This window comes from Tursiops truncatus, chromosome 1 (assembly GCF_011762595.2).
Source record: "Tursiops truncatus isolate mTurTru1 chromosome 1, mTurTru1.mat.Y, whole genome shotgun sequence".
Classification (NCBI taxonomy): domain Eukaryota; kingdom Metazoa; phylum Chordata; class Mammalia; order Artiodactyla; family Delphinidae; genus Tursiops; species Tursiops truncatus.
Window position 1 is genome coordinate 43,978,601 of NC_047034.1, and position 23,135 is coordinate 44,001,735.

Below are 23,135 nucleotides of genomic sequence, written 5' to 3' on the forward strand. Positions count from 1 at the left end.
TTTCTTCATTTTAGTTAGTCGATTCTTCCTTTGCCCATCAGTCTAAGGACAGTTGTACCAGACATTAGATAAGGTCTGTCCAGAACGAGTAGTAATGCCTCTTGCTGTTCTAGTTGGCACATCGATGTTATAGTATTGATCTAAACAGAAGAGAAGTCACTTTTTCAATTAAAAAGAAACAAAACACTTGAACTTAAAAATAGTTTATATTTATTATTATACTCAAAGACAGTATTTATCATTTTAATATCAGAAATGTATTAATTAATTTGAACTTTCTGACAAAGAGAAAAACAATTGCCTTGACTGACCTTTCACCATCTTTCAATAAAATTAGGTTTAACTCTGCTTTTTCAAAGTAAGAATTTGAGAAAACCGAGTTAGTTTAAAAAATAATTCATTTGGGTTTTATTCTTTTTGGGGGGGGTTTATTCTTTAAAAAAATACATTCTGATATTTATATAGGCAGAAGAACTTATATTTTTATGGATTTTTCAAGGAAAAATATCCCAGGTAATATAATTTTGTTAATAAAATTAGTTTCTCAGCAACTTCTTTCTGATCTTACAGACTGTGTAATGATGTAAATCAGTACAGCTTCGTGGCAAACAAGACCTCTGTTAAATGCCACAGATAATAGAAGTAAAATATTGTTTTCAGTAGCGGTTTTACTCAATTAATTGGATGTTTCTTCGTAATAGGCTTTAATCTCATGAATGATAGGGCAGAAATGAATTGCAATCCATTCAATTTAATTGAAAGTAAAGCAAAAATCTAAACTTTCTCTTCAGAATAATTAGAATAAGTGATGTAATTTAATTTCTCACCTTCAGTCACCATTGAACACTTGTTTTTGCTTTGAATTTATTCATGTTTCAGAGATTAGATACCATCTTCAGAAAGCTATTAAGATTTTACTTAATAACTTACCTTTAGAAAAGGCATAGTAATCGTAGCCATCAGGTTTTCTGATGTTGGGCAGTGATATAGCTGAAGTAACCACATTTGGAAGTCCTCTCCACAGTATACTCACTTTAACTTCATTATGGAGGAAACCTGCAGATGACACTTTAAAGGTATCAGATTGAAAGGCAATGTACTGTATTGGAAAAAGCAGCTGTTCGAGTCAAACAGACCTGGGTTTTAATCCCTGTTTGGTCACTCAGTAGCTCTGTTACCTTGGGTGAGTTAACTTCAATGCCTCAGCTTTTGCTATCTCTGATATGGTACAAATATCTACCTTTTAGGACTGTTTTAAGGATTACAGATTTGGATTTAATGTTCTTGGTTAATGGTATTATAATTAACAAGCCTGAATAAATTGCCTTTCTTAGCCACAAAGAAAAAAGTATTGATCTTTGGTCATTCATTGAAGCAAATTGATGTTTTGCATCAATTTATTATTATTAGAATAATACTAAGTATTAGGGTTATATGGTCAGTATTTATATTTAATAAGCCATACTCTGTAAGAAACTATTACATCTACTTCATGTGTAAGAATTTTTAACACAGTAAAAAATATTACCTTTGTCTTGATAAGTGACTCTGATGGGTGAATAGTGAATTCTGATGGTGTGTGTTTGAGAAGGCTCTATAGCACGTTCAAATCGACGTGTCCTAATCTGTGTCGTTTCTCCATACACTGGATAACTTATAGCAAGCTTTCTTCTAGTACACTTTTGGGTGGGTTCCTGTTTATAAGTATACTGCTGAATGCTGCCACCTATGATGAATTAGAAAATCACGTACAATATGAAAATTAATTTTAATTCCCCAAAGAGATGGAAAAGAGCTTTTACAAGGTAGAGGAAACAATGTTTTTCATAAAGTATGTCCAGATATTAATAATGGTTATTAGTCAAGGTATTATAAAAATAATTACTAAATCTCGAAGTACTTGTGAATAAAGCCAACAAATTGCATAGTTATATATTTAACTTTGAAAATAAATGACATTCTTTATATCAATGTCCTGAAAACTCATGAAGTTGTGATTTGCATGTTGAGAGAGCTAAATACTTCTTACTGCCCTTTTTATTTTTTAATTGAAAATACTTGATTCTAGCCATTAAAGATATCTTTTGACAGTAAACCCTATAATAAATGGAAATATTGAATAAAATTTTCCTGGCAGATCACTCCTTAAAAGTTTTTTTAATTTTGTCAATTATGTAACACATACCTCTCTTGAAAAAATACACAGATTCAGGTCTGTTCTTGTATTTAGCTATTGTGAGAGCTGCCACTATTTTTCCATTTAGTCCTCCAAATCCTTTGGAAATTAGTTTGGGATACCCTGCATCTTTTATATCATTGGTGAAACGCCAGTACTGAGAATCCTGGTAATTAAAAAGAGGAAATGATGTGAACAGCTTTTTTAAAAGGTTAAAAAGGAAAAAAAAGGTTAGGAACTCATTCTTAGATTTAAGTATAGGGAGAAAGTTTTAACTTAGTTAAGTATTTGAATAAGTTGACAATGTTACCAAATTGAGTGTTAACTATTTATTAAATTTTAATGATAGTTTATTAAAATATGGAGACCCTTCTGAAGTGGAGGTTAAATTGTCATAATAAAGAATAACTATTTGCTGATTTCTCTCACAAAGATATTTTTCTTACCTTAAAGAAGAAAGTTTTTCCTTCACAGTTGCATCTAGTAAAAACAGTATCAATGGGGGAGGGAATGCCCCAAACTTCAGTAATTCTACGAGGTGGAGATGGTGGACTGAATGCATTTAGCATCCAGAAATAATGACCTAAAATTGAAAGTGATGATCAGCCTACAAACTGAATCCCAGAAGAAATCAAAATGAAATCTTTTAAAAACAGTTTATCATAAAGAAGCAGATTGAATGTGTTAACAAGCATTCTATGATGTTTAGTCAGAATTTTTAGTACTAATACAGAAGGTAGTATTTGAACATTTCTGAGAGTAGATATTTCTCAAGTCTGAAATTTAGCATAACTTAAAATATTTTAGTTTCCCAGCTTCTCTAGGAAGAGCCTTCTGGCTTTGTGATTTACAGAAAATGACTTATCTCTTATTTTCTTTACCTGTTAGCATTAAGGAGTTATAATTAAATAACTTTATTTTGTTTGTTACTTTACTATGTCCAGTTTTGTTAATCCAATATTTTGGTATTTACCCTCAGGTCCTTATAATACTGTGTGAGGTAAGTTCATCAATCAGGTTTCCCTCCAGGAAGCTCAGCCCAAACTTGTACTCTCCCATGACTCTTGCTCTCATAAGCACCAAGAAAAAAACAAGGGGCAGAAAAAGAAATGTGTGCAAAACTCACCTCGAAATGCAACTAATGTCCCATTGCGCAAAGTAGTCAGTCCATCTACCGGCTTACCGTTGCATAAATTAGTCTCATCTAAAACAAATTAACACAAATTAAGCCAATATAAAAATGAGAAAAGTGTTCCTTTCTTTTCAAAATAGAACCCACTGGGTTCTATTTCCTCTGTTCACCCTTTCCTAAGCTCTTGAAGAGTATAATTTGAGGTACATGTATTTCAGAGGTGAAAAAGTGATATATTTCATAGTTGTTTTACTTAAAGGTGATATTATTCAAAAGTGTTATATAAAAATAAATTATGAACTGGAATGGGTAAGGGTACCTGATCTTCTAAATTAGACAAGTATTGGATATTCGATCTCAACGTGAAATTCTGTTTCTCAATTCTGATTGCCCTGTGGAATTGGTTTGGAAAACAATATTGCAGATTTTTGCAATCCTAGGTTATTACTTGATTTTCCAAATAACAAAATAAACTTACTGTGATTACCCCTCTGCTTACCTGTAGAGAAGATGTAAAACTTCACAAGTTCAGGGTTCTAAATAATATATATCAATAGAATAATACTAAATCAGGGCATCCTGGTTCAGAAAGATTTAAGTTAACATTGTCAATTTTAAACATGAAAGTAACTGATTCATATTACCTGAAAACAGGGGGTTGATGCCAATGCCTTGACTGGGTCCTCTCCCTATGAAATCAGTGCCTGGAATAACTATAGGAGTTAACACAGGGGGCCTAGGAATCATCATCTGAGGTTTTTCTCCTTCAGTAGCATCTGCATCTTCATTCTTTGGATTTACTTCGATTATTTCTGAGGTGGGAGTTTGGTTAGGGCTGGTGGTGGTTTGGAGCTTGGCTTCTGCTAAAGAGGTAGGGTTTGATTTAGGCATTGCTGATGTCATCTTTGGGGGAGTTGGTGTAGTCTTCGGTTTTCTCACTTTAGGTGTTTTTGTCTTTTTGGTACAAGTGAGCTTTTTGGGTGCTTTGGTTGGTTTTTGGGGTTTAGGAGTTGTCACTTGAGCGTTAGTAGCTGTACCTTTTGGTATAGCTGTTGTTGGTTCAGGTTTGCTTGTAGTCTCTTCAGTTGTCTTTTTTGTTGCTGTCATTACTTTGGGTGCAGGAGTTGTTGCTTTAAGAGTAATTTTGGATGATGCCATGGTATCAGTTGTGTCTTGTTCTGTGGCCTTGTCTTTAGCTGTTGTAGTCATTTCAGGTTTGGTCACTTTAGGAGCCTTGGTTGTAGGTACAGCAGGCTCCTTGGGACTGTTTTCAAGAGTCTTTGGTGTGGGTTCTACAGGAAACTCAGGAGTTGATTCAACAGGGCCCTTAGGAGTAGTGGGAGGCTCCATGGTGATAGTTGAAGGAGAGGCCTCTGAGGTGGTTGGAGCAGGTGTATTAGGAGAACTTGGAGTAGATTCCTTGGGGGTGGCAGAAGCTGGCTCCTTGGGGGTGGTGGGAGCAGGCACCTTGGTGGTGGTGGGAGCTGGCTCTTTGGTGGTGATGGGTGTAGATTCCTTGGTGGTGAGAGCTTGCTCCTTGGTGGTGGTGGGAGCTGGCTCTTTGGTGTTGATGGGTGTAGATTCCTTGGTGGTGGGAGCTTGCTCCTTGGTGGTGGTGGGAGCAGGCACCTTGGTGGTGGTGGGAGCTGGCTCTTTGGTGGTGATGGGTGTAGATTCCTTGGTGGTGGGAGCTAGCTCTTTGGGGGTGGTGGGAGCTTGCTCCTTGGTGGTGGTGGGAGCTGGCTCTTTCGTGGTGATGGGTGTAGATTCCTTGGTGGTGGGAGCTGGCTCCCTGGGGGTGGTGGGAGCTGGCTCTTTGGTGGTGGTGGGTGTAGATTCCTTGGTGGTGGGAGCTGGTTCCTTGGTGGTGGTGGGTGTAGATGCCTTGGTGGTGGGAGCGGGCTTCTTGGTGGTGGTGGGTGTAGATGCCTTGGTGGTGGGAGCTGGCTCCTTGGTGGTGGTGGGTGTAGATTCCTTGGTGGTGGGAGCTGGCTCCTTGGTGGTGGTAGATGTAGATTCCTTGGTGGTGGGATCTGGCTCTTTGGGAGAGGTGAGAGCAGGGGATTTGCTTATAGTTTCAGCTTTGAGTGTAGATGTAGCAGGAACTTCAGATGTGGGTGCAAAGTCTTTAGTAGATGTTTTCTCTGCATTTTGTGTCTCTTTAGCTGAAGTAGTCTTCTCTTTTGCAGTAGTTGAAGTCTGTTTATTTGTTGTAGAAGTCTCTTTAGTTTCATCTGTTGTCTCCTTATTGGCTGTCAAAGGCGTCTCTTTAGTTGTGTCAGAATTAGGTGGAATACTGGGTTTAGAAAGTATTGGTTTTACTATTGTAATCTTGGGAGTTGTGGTAAATTTATTACGTTGAGTGGTGGGAATGTTAGGAGTTGGGGTGAGCTTGAAATCACCATTGTCCGGTCCACTTCCAGCTTCATCTATTACTGGTGGTTCTGGGGTAGGTTTCGTTTTAGGGGTTCTTTTCTTCTTGTTTTCTTTTGCTAGTGAAAAAAATATACGTCTTTTATTTTTGTATAGTTTTTTTTCTTTAATACTGACATAAAGATGCCATCCTTATCACTGACTAGCTGTGTTGTCTCTAGGCAAATTGCTAATTTCTAACATGTCTGTTAATTTACTGTAAAATGATAAATGCTCAACCTATCTTATTGGGCTATTTTAGGGAATGAATGGGATAAGGGGTGAAAAACGCAAGTAAAACTCAATAGAATATATGGAAGCAAGTGGCAACTTTGAAATGATCCATATGATCAATAACACTAATTCTACTCTTTATGTCAGTGTTCTTTGCCTGTCACTTTCTCAACTCTTCTTATTCCTTATTGCTTGGTGCCACTTCCTTCCTACTGGAAACCTAGTTCCAACATCTTTTAGACTCACTGCACCAGTTCCCTCAGAGGCCTCTATAACTACATCCAAGGAATCTGTTCCAGTCACCCCCATGGTTCCTGCTTAGGCCTGTTTCTGTGCACATGGCTTTTAACTGCTTTCTTTCCTCTACCTGGATAAACTCAGCAGTCTCGGGATACAGAGAGGAGATTAGGATGCCATGGCAGCAAAAGGACCCTGTTTAACAGGATTTCCCCTAGCAGCTACCCCATAGGTGACATACGGAGCCCAAGAGGCACATCACTGAGATGAGCTCCGTTTAGCAAACACTTCTATTGTGTGCAAGACTCTCTGGATAACTCAAAGATTAAATATCTGGCTATTCAGCTGGAAAGAAGGCTTCAGGGAAATAACCACCCAGGAAATGAGTTCTTCAAAACTCCAGTATCCAAAATCCAGTATTTCCTGGAGAATGAGAATGTACTTTAGAAATCCAGGAAATAATAAAAAAGCAGAACAAAGGGAATCTCTTTTTAGGAGGTAATAGCAAATTCTGTAGTTTCTCTACTACAGAAAAATTAGCCAGATATGACAGATAATTTATTAGGAAAATAATAAAGAGGATCTGTAAAATGTGGATAATAATATTGCCTTTCTCAGAAAGGTATGAGAATTTAATGGATTAGCATTTTAAAATACTTAAGGAAGTATATAAAAGTTAAATAAAATAAATCTGGGGAAGGAGAAATGAAAAGACAAGATAGAGGAAAGAGAAGAAAGCGATGATATCAGGTAGACAGGACTTGAAATAGAAAACTTAATAGTCATCTCTGGTGCCATCCTGTGGTTCTACAGTTGCTTCTATAGTATCTTCTTCCTTTGCTTTATAGAGTGGTTTCCTAGCTGCTTGGCACTAATTTCCTATAGGAAATTTTCACTGGTATCTTCTAAAGTAATTTTTATGAAGTTACATACCCCCCCAAATATTGAAATGTCCTCAAATCATTCTACCCACACGCCTTACTTTTAGGTCATTATTGTTAACATGGCATTGATATAGTCACTGATCTTTATCAATGCTCAAACCTTTGGGTTTCTTCTTTAACTCTATTAGCAGCTGAATTTTTGGAAAACTTGATTTTCCGAAAAGTTGAGGAAGAGGAGGAGGAAGACTTGATTTTCAGAAACAGAATGTTCTATAAATAAAAAGTTGATCACACCAACTGTGATTTAAAGCAAAAAAGAACTGCCAGTTCAAATACAACAAAAAATGCTATTTATTGATCTACAAATGTCTGTGTTCTGCTTTTGTTTTATCAGTACTATGAGCAACAGCTCTTGTAAATGTCAGTTAAAAGCAAGGCACCTGAGCTTGTCACAGATAACTAGCGGTATAACTATATAACTTTCTCTCAACTTCCCCATATCTTACAGAATCAAATTGTTCTGCAAACAAAATCATGGCTTTTTTTTTGTTTCTTTTTAAACAGTAAGACTTGTTTCTTCTGATTATTTTAACCTAGTCCCATACTGAGTTTGGTAAATAAGGAAAATAAATAACTGAGCATTTATACTTTGGCTTAAACTCTGCCCTAAAACAGGCAGTGTGATGAGCCTTTAATGACTCAGAAGATCACCCTGTACTATGAGGAGTCTTATAAAAGTCCACCTACAGCTTATTTCATCTCAGAAACCTCCTTTTTTTACATCTGTCATCTTCCTACCTTCTGTTATTTCCTCTGATTCTATAACTTTCTTAGTCTTCTTGCTTGATGATTTGGGTGAACGTTTGGTTGTTGATTTGATGGTCTGAGTTGTTCCTGGAGGTGGAGGTGCAGACTTTGAAGGTGGTGGTGATGCAGGACTGTGCACTGAGACCAAGCAAGATGGGTCAGTTAACTTCTTGTTCATATTCATCAGCAACTCTAACTGAAAGGCACTGATGCATCTGGCTTCAAGAGTAAATGCTGGTGAAAACCTGTATAGGCAGGCTCTTGGCCCAACACCAACTACTCCAAGCTATCTGAAGATGCATTGCTACAAAAAAAAAATTGGTTCTCAAATTGTAAATTACGATGGGGAGCAAAGGCTCAGGAGTCAGAAGACTTCTAGTTCTAGACCTACAAGGGTCTATCGTGACCTTGGGCAAATGGGCAAACCCTCCTAAACCCCTCTTGCCTGCAAACAGAGGTGTTTCTTCTAGATGATTTCTGAAGGTATTTGCCTGCCTAAAAAATATGAGCTCTATACTTTGTGCCAGCCTCCTGTGATATCAAAATAATCACTGCATGTGGTTGACAGATGTTTGTGCTCTCGAGAAGATAAATATAAAAATTACATTTTCCTGTTTTCATATTCATTTAAATCAAATGATACCAATTTACGTTTCTTTTTTTCTTTTTGTTAATTACAAAAGTTCTACATAAATATTAACTCATGGAAGAATTTCACACATTCACATTATGCTTTCCTCAAAATGTATTGCCCTTCTCCAAGATAAACAGCTTAGTGGTTTGATGTGTATCTTTTTAACCTACATGGAACATGTTTTGACCATTAGGAACCAGAAGAAAAGAAGGACTTCTGAAAGATAAGAAAGCAGAGAACGGGGTAGGGGGAAGCACTCTGGGTAGAGGACAGTGGTGATAAATCCTCCTGCTCTTACCAAACTTCTCCTCAGAACTCTGTTTTTGCAATCTGCATGAACTGACCACCATACCTTTCCCTCTTTCTCCTCCCACCCCACAAAAACACCAGGTACCTCAACTCAAGAAACAGTTTTATCACATTCTAACTAGTGATCTTGAGCAAACTATTTAACTTCTTGGATTGTTTTCTCACCCATATTCAGAGGCACTTGACTGCTTCAATTCTTGAAGTGTTATGACTTTGAGATATATAGATGCCTACAACTGGTATCTATAGCAATCTTAAGTACGTGTTCCCTGGTGGCACAGTGGTAAAGAATCCACCTGCCAATGCAGGGGACATGGGATGGAGCCCTGGTCCGGGAAGAACCCACATGCTGTGGAGCAACTAAGCCCATGCGACACGACTACTGAGCCCACATTCCACAACTGCTGAAGCCCACACACCTAGAGCCTGTGCTCTGCAACAAGAGAAGCCACTGCAATGAGAAGCCCACTCACTGACACAAAGAGCAGCCCCTGCTCACCACAACTGGAGAAAGCCCGCATGCAGCAAAGAAGACCCAACACAGCCAAAAATAAATTAATTAATTTAAAAAAAAAAAAGACTAAGGGGTGAGATGCAAGATAGTTTGATTGCTACTTTTTTTTAATGAAATACTAAGAAGAACTACAATCCTGCAGCCTGTGGAACAAAAACCACATTCACAGAAGTATAGACCAGATGAAAAGTCAGAGGGCTGGGTACCAGATGAAGGAAAAAGATAAAACCCCAGAAAAACTAAATGAAGTGGACATAGGCAAACTTCCAGAAAAAGAATTCAGAATAATGATAGTGAAGATGATCCAGGACCTCGGAAAAAGAATGGAGGCAAAGATCGAGAACATGCAAGAAATGTTTAACAAAGACCTAGAAGAATTAAAGAGCAAACAAACAGAGATAAACAATACAGTAACTGAAATGAAAACTACACCAGAAGAAATCAATAGCAGAATAACTGACGCAGAAGAATGGAAAAGTGACCTGGAAGCCAGAATGGTGGAATTCACTGCTGCGGAACAGAATAAAGAAAAAAGAATGAAAAGAAATGAAGACAGCCTAAGAGACCTCTGGGACAACATTAAATGCAACAGCATTCGCATTATAGGGGTCCCAGAAGGAGAAGAGAGAGAGAAAGGACTGGAGAAAATATGTGAAGAGATTATAGTCGAAAGCTTCCCTAACATGGGAAAGGAAATAGCCACCCAAGTCCAGGAAGCACAGAGTCCCATAGAGGAGAAACACACCGAAACACATAATAATCAAACTGGCAAAAATTAAAGACAAAGAAAAAGTATTGAAAGCAGCGAGGGAAAAACAACAAATAACATACAAGGGAACTCCCATATGGTTAACAGCTGATTTCTCACCAGAAACTGTACAAGCCAGAAGGGAGTGGCATGATATACTTCAAGTGATGAAAGGGAAAAACCTACAAGCAAGATTACTCTAGCCGGCAAGGATCACATTCAGATTTGATGGAGAAATCAAAAGCTTTACAGACACACAAAAGCTAAGAGAATTCACCGCCACCAAACCAGCTCTACAACAAATGCTAAAGGAACTTTTCTAAGTGGGAAACACAACAGAAGAAGGGACCTACAAAAACAAACCCAAAACAATTAAGAAAACGGTCATAAGAGCACACATATCGATAATTACCTTAAACGTGAATGGATTAAATGCTCCAACCAAAAGACACAGGCTTGCTGAATGGATACAAAAACAAGACCCATATATATGCTGTCTACAAGAGACCCATTTCAGACCTAGGGACACATACAGACTGAGTGTGAGGGGATAGAAAAAGATATTCCATGCAAATGGAAATCAAAAGAAAGCTGGAGTAGCTATACTCATATCAGATAAAATAGACTTTAAAATAAAAAATGCTACAAGAGACAAGGAAGGACACTACATAATGATCAAGGGATCAATCCAAGAAGAAGATAAAACAATTATAAATATATATGTACCCAATATAAGAGCACCTCAATACATAAGGCAACTGCTAACAGCTATGAAAGAGGCAATCAACAGTAACACAATAACAGTGGGGGATGTTAACACCTCACTTACACCAATGGACAGATCATCCAAAATGAAAATGAATAAGGAAAGAGACGCTTTAAATGACACAATAGACCAGATAGATATAATTGATGTTTATAGGACATTCCATCCAAAAACAGCAGATTACACGTTCTTCTCAAGTGTGCATGGAACATTCTCCAGGATAGATCACATCTTGGGTCACAAATCAAGCCTCAGTAAATTTAAGAAAATTGACATCATATCAAGCATCTTTTCTGACCACAACGCTATGAGATTAGAAATCAATTACAGGGGAAAAAACGTAAAAAACACGAACACATGGAGGCTACACAATGTGTTACTAAACAACCAAGAGATCACTGAAGAAATCAAAAAGGATATCAAAAAATACCTAGAGACAAATGACAATGAAAACACGATGATCCAAAACCTATGGGATGCAGCAAAAGCAGTTCTAAGAGGGAAGTTTATAGCTATACAAGCCTACCTTGAGAAACAAGAAAAATCTCAAATAAACAATCTAACCTTACACCTAAAGGAACTAGAGAAAGAAGAACAAACAAAAGCCAAAGTTAGTAGAAGGAAAGAAATCATAAAGATCAGAGCAGAAATAAATGAAATAGAAACAAAGAAAAAAATAATAAAGATAAAAAAACTAAAAGCTGGTTCTTTGAAAAGATAAACAAAATTGATCAACCATTAACCAGACTCATCAAGAAAAAGAGGGAGAGGACCCAAATCAATAAAATAAGCAAGGAAAAAGGAGAAGTTAAAACAGACACCGCAGAAATACAAAGCATCCTAAGAGACTACTACAAGCAACTCTATGCCAATAAAATGGACAACCTGGAAGAAATGGACAAATTCTTAGAAAGCCATAACCTTCCAAGACTGAACCAGGAAGAAATAGAAAATATGAACAGCCCAATCACAAACAGTGATTAAAATTCTTGAAACAGTGATTAAAATTCTTCCAACAAACAAAAGTCCAGGACCAGATGGCTTCACAGGGGAATTCTATCAAACATTTAGAGAAGAGCTAACACCCAACCTTCTCAAACTCTTCCAAAAAATTGCAGAGGAAGGAACACTCCCAAACTCATTCTATGAGGCCACCATCACCCTGATACCAAAACCAGAAAAAGATACTACAAAAGAAGAAAATTACAGATCAATATCACTCATGAATATAGATGCAAAAATCCTCAACAAAATTCTAGCAAAGAGAATCCAGCAACACATTAAAAGGATCATACACCATGATCAAGTGGGATTTATCCCAGGGATGCAAGGATTCCTCAATATACGCAAATCAATCAATGCGATACACCATATTAACAAATTGAAGAATAAAAACCATATGATTATCTCAATAGATGCAGAAAAAGCTTTTGACAAAATTCAACACCGATTTATGATAAAAACTCTCCAGAAAGTGGGCATAGAGCGAACCTACCTCAACATAATAAAGGCCATGTACGACAAACCTACAGCAAACATCATTCTCAATGGTGATAAACTAAAAGAATTTCCTCTGAGATCAGGAACGTGACAAGGATATCCACTCTCACCACTATTATTCAACATAGGTTTGGAAGTCCTAGCCACGTCAATCAGAGAAGAAAAAGAAATAAAAGGAATACAAATTGGAAAAGAAGAAGTAAAACTGTCACTTTTTGCAGATGACATGATACTATACATAGAGAACTCTAAAAATGCCACCAGAAAACTACTACTAGAGCTAATCAATGAATTTGGTAAAGTCGCAGGATACAAAATTAATGCACAGAAATCTCTTGCTTTCCTATACATTAACAATGAAAAATGTGAAAGAGAAATTAAGGAAACACTCCCATTTACCATTGCAACAAAAAGAATAAAATACCTAGGAATAAACCTACCTAGGGAGACAAAAGTCCTGTATGCAGAAAACTATAAGACACATGTAAGAAATTAAAGATGATACCAGCAGATGGAGAGGTATACCATATTCTTGGATTGGAAGAATCAATATTGTGAAAATGTCTATACTACCCAAAGCAATCTACTGATTCAATGCAATCCCTATCAAATTACCAATGGCATTTTTTACGGAACTAGAACAAAAAATCTTAAAATTTGTATGGAGACACAAAAGTCCCCGAATAGCCAAAGCAGTCTTGAGGGAAAAAAATGGAGCTGGAGGAATCAGACTCCCTGACTTCAGACTATACTACAGAGCTACAGTAATCAAGACAGTATGGTACTGGCACAAAAACAGAAACATAGATCAATGGAACAAGATAGAAAGCCCAGAGGTAAACCCATGCACCTATGGTCAACTAATCTATGACAAAGGAGGCAAGGATATACAATGGAGAAAAGACAGTCTCTTCAATATGTGGTGCTGGGAAAACTGGACAGCTACATGTAAAGGAATGAAATTAGAACACTCCCTAACACCATACACAAAAATAAACTCAAAATGGATTCGAGACCTAAATGTAAGACCAGACGGTATAAAACTCTTAGGGGAAAACATAGGAAGGGCACTCTTTGACATGAATCACAGCAAGATCTTTTTTGATCCACCTCCTAGAGTAATGGAAATAAAAACAAAAATAAACACATGGGACCTAATGAAACTTCAAAGCTTTTGCACAGCAAAGGAAACCATAAACAAGACGAAAAGACAACCCTCAGAATGGGAGAAAATATTTGCAAACGAATCAATGGACAAAGGATTAATCTCCAAAATATATAAACAGCTCCTGCAGCTCAATATTAAAAAAACAAACAACCCAATCCAAAAATGGGCCAAAGACCTAAATAGATATTTCTCCAAAGAAGACATACAGATGGCCAAGAAGCACATGAAAAGCTGCTCAACATCATTAATTATTAGAGAAATGCACATCAAAACTACATTGAGGTATCACCTCACACCAGTTAGAATGGGCATCATCAGAAAATCTACAAACAACAAACGCTGGAGAGGGTGTGGAGAAAACGGAACCCTCTTGCACTGTTGGTGGGAATGTAACTTGATACAGCCACTATGAAGAACAGTATGGAGGTTCCATAAAAAACTAAAAATAGAATTACCATATGATCCAGCAATCTCACTACTGGGCATACACCCAGAGAAAACCATAATTCAAAAAGACACATGCACCCCAATGTTCTTTGCAGCACCTTTTACAATAGCCAGGTCATGAAAGCAACCTAAATGCCCATTGACAGACGAATGGATAAAGAATTTGTGATACATATATACAATGGAATATTTCTCAGCCATAAAAAGGATCAAAATTGGGTCATTTGTAGAGACGTGGATGGATCTAGCGACTGTCATACAGAGTGAAGTAAGTCAGAAAGAGAAAAACAAATATCGTATATTAACACATATATGTGGAATCTAGAAAAATGGGACAAATAAACTGGTTTTCAGGGCAGAAATTGAGACACAGATGTAGAGAACAAACGTATGGACACGAAGGGGGGAAAGCTGCGGGGGGGGGTGGTGGTGTGATGAATTGAGAGTTTGGGATTGACATATATACACTAATATGTATAAAATTGGTGACTAATAAGAACCTGCTGTATAAAAAAATATGTAAAATAAAATTTAAAAGAAAATAAATAAAAATGAAGTACTGAAGATCTAGTTGATGCCTTCATTTTCAGTTGGACCCTGACTATCTCTGTGAATTCTGTAAATGATGCACTACCTTCATCAATTTTTTAATCCTTGATTTTTACAAAAACCTCAAGTAATCTGACCCACCACTTGGTAGCATAAACTATTGTCTTTATTAACATGTTCTCTCAATGCTTTGTCATTCTCTAACCATCTTCCCTCCCTATCCATCCTCTGCCCAAAATAAATTCTTAGTTTTTTTGTCTCACAGCCAAAACAACTATCAGAGTGATGAGTAAATATGGAACACTCATCTCATGTGTCCTTCTGAAAGCTGTAGGAACTCTGAACTCTGCGATTTTGATTACAGGGGGTTGTCTCCATTATTTTTGGAATGCTCTCCAATGAAAACATTGAAGAGTTAAGAAATATTCCTTAACTATGCTGATTAATAGTTTTCCACCCTATTTCTCCACTGTTTGAAAGAAGCAGAAGGTGCAGCCTTGTTTAAATAAAATAAGATTATGCAAGCAATGCTTATTTTCACTTTTACCCCCATAAATATTCTTGTTTTAACAGAGTAGGATTTAAGAACAAACATTTGGTAAAAGAAAGGAATTCATTATTTAAGTACATTGTTTAAAGTCCTTTTTTTTTTGGTAAATCTGGAGGGTTTTATTATGGCCTCAAGAGTACTCCTTCAGGACCAAAACCAGAGAAGAGGATTTTAAAATGGAACTACCTATTTTTATTGACTCCTTCACACACAGGCATTTAGATAGAGACTACTGAGAGGACTGTAGAGATCAGAAGGGGAATACAATGGACAGTTAGCTTCTTGGTTTGCCTATCAACTTAGTGCTTTAAACTGACTCAAATTTACTAGTTCAAAGAAGCTGGACGTGTTGATTCTGTCCCCAAATATACACTCAAAAACATTGAGAGCAAAAGCACAGATAGCTCAAAGGACAGTTGACTTTGTGGGGTCATCACCATAGGATTAGACAAGAAATCATCAAATGAGCTGCTTACTGTTGATTTAACCTGAAATTGAACCATACCTGGAGGAGAAAATCATGTATACCCAGCCCCTATCCTCTCCATTACTCAACCTGCAATCACTTGCACTCCTGGACCCTGGCTGAGCCAGGGAGTGCTTTAGAAGAAGCATTCCTTCTTTAATTCATCTTGGTGAAACAAAATTAATATGAAATAGCGTATATGTTAGTAAAATCACGACCTGAGTTGTACCACATGTTAAGACATTATCAGTGAAGCTAAGACAGGTGCACAGATCTGGCTGTACTGAGAGGCAATGATTGGTACTGAGATGCTTACCTTTTTCACAAAAACTGTCATAATCGGAACAACACTTGCCGTACTTCTTACATTCTGAGTCACAGTCACACGCCCTCCCTCTTGAAAAGGACTCGAAGCAGCGGCCTTTACAGGAAAACTCTACCCAGAGCAAAACAAAACATTATGGATTATTGGTTACACAATCAGTCATGCCCATGTACTGATAGCCATTTCCCACCCTATAGCTGACTAGAGTTCCAAAAGTGCATAGCTAAGTCTTTTATTTGGAATTTGGAAGATAGGTGGTTTCCCAAGTGGAGACAGCCCTGGTCAAGAAAGAAATATGGTGACTAAGGAAAATTTTCTTGCCCTTTAAGGCTCCAAGAGACAGCCCAATGCTGTCTGAGTCATTTCATGTATGGACAGTGGAAAATTGGGAAATGCCTAAAGAGGTAAGTACACTTCATATGAATTCCCACCATTCTCTCCTTTTGATACTGCTACTTTTTAAGTAGATTTTTGTCAATTGAGCATGCATATTCTACAACAATATATTCTAAAGAGCTGGCTTAATATAAATAGTCACTCTTTAGGCTCAAAAATCATTTATAATACAGAAATCTTTGTGATGACAAACTGGGTATGGTGTAGAGTTGAAAGATTTCAGCCTAATCCCATGATATGGACTATATAAGAAGCCTGCTCACTTCCAAAAAAGCCTTGGTTAAAGCCATGATGATTTACCCAGGCCTATTTGAAATAATTTCCTTACTCAACAAACAAATTGTACAACAATATATTTATCAACTTCACATGCAAATTCTGAAGCAAATATAACTTTGAGCCACTTTTAATTATAACTTTCATAAATTAAATATGAAATATTTGCACATTAACAAGAAAGTGGTTCAAAGTATGTTTAAATGAAGTATCATAATTTAAAATTCATACCCTTTGGGATGTAACTGAAATTCATCATTATACACTCATTATTAAAGACTTTTAAAGTGTCTTTTTCAGGTAATTTAGAAACATATTAATAACAAAAAGTTAAACAGCAAGATTATTTTATGTCCATGAATTTTTTGATGAAGCTATTCAAGGGCTCCATCCCTAAGCAATTACCTCTCTGGTTAATAGCAAAGAATTACTCATTACTATTTACTTAATGATTCCTGAGTCATAGTATTGTCTCTATTTAAAACAAGACATGATACTTGGCACTAGTCAGTAACCTTGTGCAAGTGACAGACTTCCAGGCTCCCCTTAACCTCCCGCAGTGATCACAAGCTTTGACACCACCCTCAGGCACAGCACACTGCAGCATTTACACAAGGGAAGGGAAAGGCACTTCAGCACAGAGACGTGAAATAGTGTGACAACAGCATTGCAGGGGGTGCAAGGAGACTCTCACAGACATGTGCTTGACAGAGGAGACACCAGCTCTCAGGACTTACCTACAGCGCAGACTTTCTTGAAGTCAGGGCAGCACTCCATGTAGTGTTGACAGTTATAATCACAGTTGCAGATGGCATCTCTAGAATACCCTTCCCCACATCTCCCTGCACAGCTTGATAAATCTAAAATTATACAATACTAGTGTAAACAGGGCCAAGCCACTTTGTAAAAAGGAAGAAATCTAGGGAGGAGGACAAAGCTGCTTGATGAGGCAGAATTTTATCAATTGGAAAGGTTGGGAATGATGGTTAGCAATGGGTCCAGGTGACTTTTGCCTGGTCTCCTAGGTGACCTTGATCATGCCATTTTATTCATTACTAGACTGAGAAGATAAATGCACTTTTGAAAATCAGGCTGAATAATGGCTTTGCACAAAAGAGGATGGTATTCCTGGAGGAGGGCTGGCAGCTACAGCTCTACTGATACTGCTACTAGGATGATGACTAGTTGCCATTTACTGAGCATCTCTGTGCTGGGCACTGAGTCATACATTATCTCTAATGCTTATGAAACGTTGCCAGGAGAGTATTAGTAGTCTCTTCTTTAGAGGTAAGAAAGCTGAAACACGGAAATTTTAATAACTTGCTCAAGGGCACCCAGCTACTTAATAACTCCAGTATATATGTATTACAGGTCAATTAACACCTATTAATCATTCATAGTGGACTTCCCTGGTGGCGCAGTGGTTAAGAATCCTCCTGCCAATGCAGGGGACATGGGTTTGAGCCCTGGTCTGGGAAGATCCCACATGCCTCGGAGCAACTAAGCCCGTGCGCCACAACTACTGAGCCTGCGCTCTAGAGCCTGCGAGCCACAACTACTGAAGCCTGCGCACCTAGAGCCCGTGCTCTGCAACAAGAGAAGCCACCGCAATGAGAAGCCCGCGCACCGCAACCAAGAGTAGCCCCCACTCGACACAACTAGAGAAAGCCTGGGCACAGCAACAAAGACCCAACGCAGCCAAAAATAAAATAAATAAATTTTAAAAAATCATTCATAGTGACCTCTTTCACTCTTAGAAGTGTCTTGATTTGCATAGTAAATTACATCGTCATCCTATGTAAACAGCCCACCTAGAATTTGAACTCTGATATATCTGATTCTGATACCCAAACTTGTCCTGATCACATTGCCTCTCATTTCTGATCATACGTTTACAGCAAGCTAGTCATGCCAGCACAAACTTTCCTAGGCCCCTGCTCCTCTCATGGGTGGGGATAACTGGGTGCTATAAGTGTTGGGGAAGTCAGATGCTTACGACCACCACTAAACAGAGTACCAAATAGGTGACTTTTGAAAAGCATCTGGACTTGAATAAAGGTCATGAACAGAGTTATTTTGGGTAAAACAAAACAAAAACAAAATTTTTTAAGTCATTTAGAAAACACCTTGAAAACCTCCCTGAAAGATAACCTCAGAAATGTAACAACTGAATCCATCTCTGGAATAGAAACTGGCAGGTGCAATGTCCTAAATCCATAGAGGGACGCAGAAGCACACTGAGAAATTACTCAAAATAATGAGTCCAGGAAAGTTAAAGTCTTAATATGCAAATAAAACAGTAAACATTAGGACAATTTTCAGAACTTTTTACATACACATGTGCACAATACATACAAAAATGCATATCATATATAGTATATGTATATAAATACATATATATAAAGAAAAAAGAATGGGAAGAGGCTGAGAACGCAAGAAAAGCAGACAAGACAACATCAAAAGGTTATTCTTTTATAACTAGCAGATTTCTGAAATAGGAAGTCAATCATCTTTACAGGAAAATTTATTTCCATAGATTTAATGGCTGTCCTACTTTTATTGATGTTGATTTTAACAACTAATTTTAATTTCATTTATTTAAAGGAGAGTAAAACTGTTCTAGTGAACAGCCAATTGTATCACAGAGGAGGGGTAGCTTAGGAAATGCACCCAGTGTTATGAACCTTGTAATATTATTCTGAGATAGCAGAGGGTTTGGATACACCCTGGTATTCGTCATTCCTGATTAAATATTTATGTTTTCTTTCATGCGTTTTTCCACCTTATCTAAGTGATTCTGAAACTATGTCCATGGCAGGCAGCTATCTCACATGCTCAGGCTTATTTAATTATTTTACTGGAAATGTAAACAATGCCATAACAGTCATGCACCTTGATTTTTCTTCTCTCAGATTTTGCTTATCAGAGAAAAAGAAAAAAAGAAAAGGACATTGTAAAGCAACCATACTCCAATAAAAATTAATTTAAAAAAAAAACAATAACTTGAACCAAAAAAAAAAATGAAAAGGAAACAAAAATCCAAAGCTTGGTGTTATTGTTAAGTAATTTATCTTGTGATGCTAGAGACTTCTGTTAAGGTGATTACACTGAATGTACCTTAAAATTCTCTAAAAATGAATAACAAGAACTGTTCATCCAGGACTAACTCTGTTTTTGGATGGCTGTGAATGGTTCAATATTATAATATAAAATGACATTCATACCTGTGTAAATTTATATCTGGATGAACAGTCCTTATAAGAAAGAAGGCGCATTTTCAAGATTAATAAAATGTCATTTGAAACATTGTAAATGTTCATTGTAATATATCGACATGATGCCATAATTTATTTGATGTAAAAGATTAAATTTCTTTGTAAACATGTAGGAAAAAATTATATGCTATATACATATTGTTCATTTCAGTTAATCTGATGATATTTTATCATTTCAGCATAGTTTTATTGTGTAAGTGTCTATATTTTTTTAAACCTTTGGGAGAACTATAGGAATAATTAGTACAAAAATTATTCCATTGAAAAGCTCAAAACTTCTTGAAAAACTTCATAATACAAAATGCTTATAAATATGCTATATATTCTATACATAATTTTAAGGTTTTATTATGTATTAAACTCAAACAAATATACGTTTTTAGAAATCTATTTCTTTTGTTGTCATAAAAGTCAGAACTGAATGATTAGCAATAGTTGTTAAATGAAAGTATTTTTGATGGTTAAGTTACCTTGAGAAGAAACTTGCTGAATCAAGAAAACAGAAAGCAGCAACAAAAAGTAAATGGGAAGTATTTTCCTCTCCATAGTTGTTTTCGGGTACTGAACCCTTGCTGAAAAGAAAAAAGTATCAGAAAACTGCTCTTGAATCTCACCACTAATTTATGCCTGTGTTACATACAGTGTTTCAGTAATTTTTAAAATGCAATTTAATGATAAAAACCATCTGATTCTTGAAACAAGACTTTTAAAGTAACCAGCCTTAATTCGTTGTAAATATTTGACCATTAGATTTAATCTTATGCAGAAAAAAAAAAATCAGATCACCATCACAGTCATGTTACTGACGATTTTAATACTTTAGAATCTCCCCAAATGGAAAACAGACTTATCTTCAAACTCTATTCAAATTACAGCATGTACTTACAGTGCAGGGTTTAAATCCTATCTTGGGGAAAAAAAAATAATAATAACCAGCTTCAGTAAAATTTAATTTAACAAACAAGAGTTATTGTTCCAACTTTCCCTTAACTCTCAAAATAAATTTATCAGCTTCCAGCAGGTGTATTGCATAAATGTGATCCTTTTCAAAACTTTCCAACCACTATCCTTATAAATCTTTTCAAACACCTTTAATAAGGTATATCCCTATTGAACTGAAAATACATTTAATTCCATGAAGCAAGTTAACTTTGACACTTACCCGTAAAAGGAGAGATGAATTTCTCCAATGTCCTGGAAGTCTTATATATCAGGGCAAATACATTGGGATGAACCAATTAGTCCAAAGGTTAGACAAAATCAACAGTGACAACCTATGAAATCAAACTTTCCTCATTTATTGGAAGAGGTCCCAGACGACTAGACTTAGGCAACATCTGAAAAACACTTCCATTAAGAAAAATGACTACTACAAATAAATTTAGATTTATTGGCCCAAACACACTTCTAATTTCTAAGTGAAGTGAACAAATTGTTCTTGAGATGGTAAATTGCTCTGGCAGGCTTTGACTAGTGCAGCAACTTTAAAATAGTCAAATGCTGGTGTCATTTCTTTCTTTCTTTTTTTTTTCCCCCAGTGAATCCAGCAAAGAGTGATTTTGAAATTTACCTAGTGTCAGTTTGTGGCATAAATTTTCTGAACTTATACTATTAATTCTAATGTACGTTTCTTGAGTATTTTCATTTTCACTGAGCGCAAAAAATATGCTTTCGATTCTACCTATTGGTAGATGATGTACACTGTGGATTTTATAACCTCCTTTACTATGTAAAAACCTGCTTAAAAATCGCATTGATATCTCCCTTAGCCCCTTTATTTAAGCCCAGCATTGTTTGGAAAAGGTCTTTTTACTTACTAATTAACTTCCTTGCCACAGAGAAAATGTGAACCGTCAACCTTGCCGGGCTGGGTCAACTAGCTCAAAGTTTTACCCAGTTTGATATGCAGCGTTCCTGTTCAAGTCCTGTCTACCTCCATAAGACCCAGTTTATGTCCTAGCACCCCCAAAAAACTTGTCAGATCAATCCAAAGCACATCCAGAATCATTGAATTAACTGTTCATCTGTTTCCTCTCCACCCACCCCCCCCACCCCTCCTCCAACAGTCTGTGAATTTCCCAAGGACAACAAACACCTATGTTTAATTCTTTTGCCAGGATCTAGTCCAGTGCCTCACCAAGGATGTGTTTAATACAAGCGTGTTGAACCAAACTGGTTTAACCTGGATTCTGCTGTTTACTATGTGTTTGGTAGGTGCTGCACTTAATTATCACCAAAAAAATGCCTTTGAGTTAAATGTAATCATCCATATTTTACACATAAGATGAAGAGCCACAAATCAAGAATCTGTGACCCATCTAAGGATACATAAAGGAGGTTTCATCACGTTTCCACTATATTCAGCTCCCTTTCGATCAAAGCCATCACTTCAGCACTTAAACACGGTACTAAATTTTACTCCTTCATGATTACATGTGGGTTTATGAGATTGTAACCTTTGTAAAGACAGGGATTATAATATAAACATCTCTCTTGTTCCCAAAATTCTTATTCCAGGCTAAGTATATAATGTATAAGGACAATTTAGAGACTATCTGATCACCTCTAAATAATCTCCTTTCTCTGGGAACTACCTCCCTAACTTTAGGGTTATTTCCCTTTTAGCTGCTTTCGTATACGTGATCTTGCCACATCAGCCTCAGCTGGCAGGGTTGGCAGTAGAAACCTGAAATAAACTAGGCTAATATGTTTCCCTGTCCTGGAAATTTGAAATTGCAATCCAGAGATTACCAGTTTGTCTATGGTCGAAAGAAGTAGAGAAAATCCTTCAGAATAAAGACATGCAAATAAACGAAGCAGTCACGCAGAGAGAGGCAGGGTGTTCTGAGAGCTTTCTAGGTCTTGGTTACTCCTTGTTCCTGAGACCCAGATGACTTCTTGCTCTGTATCTTTATGGCACACTCTCCGTTTGGGGGTGAAGCCGGCTAAAGAGTATGAGTTATCTTACTTAAAATCACTAATCAATACTTAGTAGATGTACAGAAGATCCTGTTGGATGGAACTGAATTCTCTTAATTCTTAGCTTTCCTGAGGTCCAGAAGGGGACGCTAGAAGCTTAGTAATTTGTTCAAGTCAGACAGCGTTTTCTTATGATTTGTTTGAAATGCTGGGAATACCAAGAATATCAGATACAGATATACACACAGACACATATTCTTAAAACATAAATTGATTTCTGATTATTATTTTTAGAGCTATCTGTAATATCATTTTCCTTCTCTGGACAAATTCATTAGAATGACGGCAAGTGACATTTTTAAAGTGATGGAAAAATCTGCTCTAGTAACTCTTGTTAAGTTCACCTTCTAG

The 23,135-nt window shown here is 36.9% G+C and overlaps 1 protein-coding gene across 1 annotated transcript; it reads right to left on the reverse strand.

The window, feature by feature from the left end:
- Window positions 1-3: 3 nt before the first annotated feature.
- On the reverse strand, window positions 4-21,030 carry PRG4 (proteoglycan 4). Its single transcript, XM_073803398.1, has 12 exons — window positions 20,968-21,030; window positions 20,276-20,377; window positions 17,268-17,390; window positions 15,850-15,969; window positions 7,874-8,020; window positions 3,953-5,800; window positions 3,303-3,380; window positions 2,623-2,759; window positions 2,186-2,342; window positions 1,529-1,726; window positions 931-1,056; window positions 4-140 (listed from the first exon to the last, which is right to left on the reverse strand). The coding sequence occupies exons 2-12, from the start codon at window positions 20,349-20,351 to the stop codon at window positions 43-45; spliced, it is 3,108 nt and encodes a 1,035-aa protein (XP_073659499.1). The 5' UTR covers window positions 20,352-20,377; window positions 20,968-21,030; the 3' UTR covers window positions 4-42.
- Window positions 21,031-23,135: the final 2,105 nt, after the last annotated feature.

What these genes read in the sequence shown, in the direction of transcription:
- PRG4 (XM_073803398.1), bottom strand. Translation starts at nt 20,351, where the DNA reads ATGGAGAGGAAAATACTTCCCATTTACTTTTTGTTGCTGCTTTCTGTT. An exon ending in TCAGCAAGTTTCTTCTCAAG is followed by an intron (nt 17,391 to 20,275) that starts GTAACTTAACCA and finishes GTATAATTTTAG; the next exon opens with ATTTATCAAGCTGTGCAGGG. An exon ending in GAAAAACTTTCTTCTTTAAG is followed by an intron (nt 2,343 to 2,622) that starts GTAAGAAAAATA and finishes TTTAATTACCAG; the next exon opens with GATTCTCAGTACTGGCGTTT.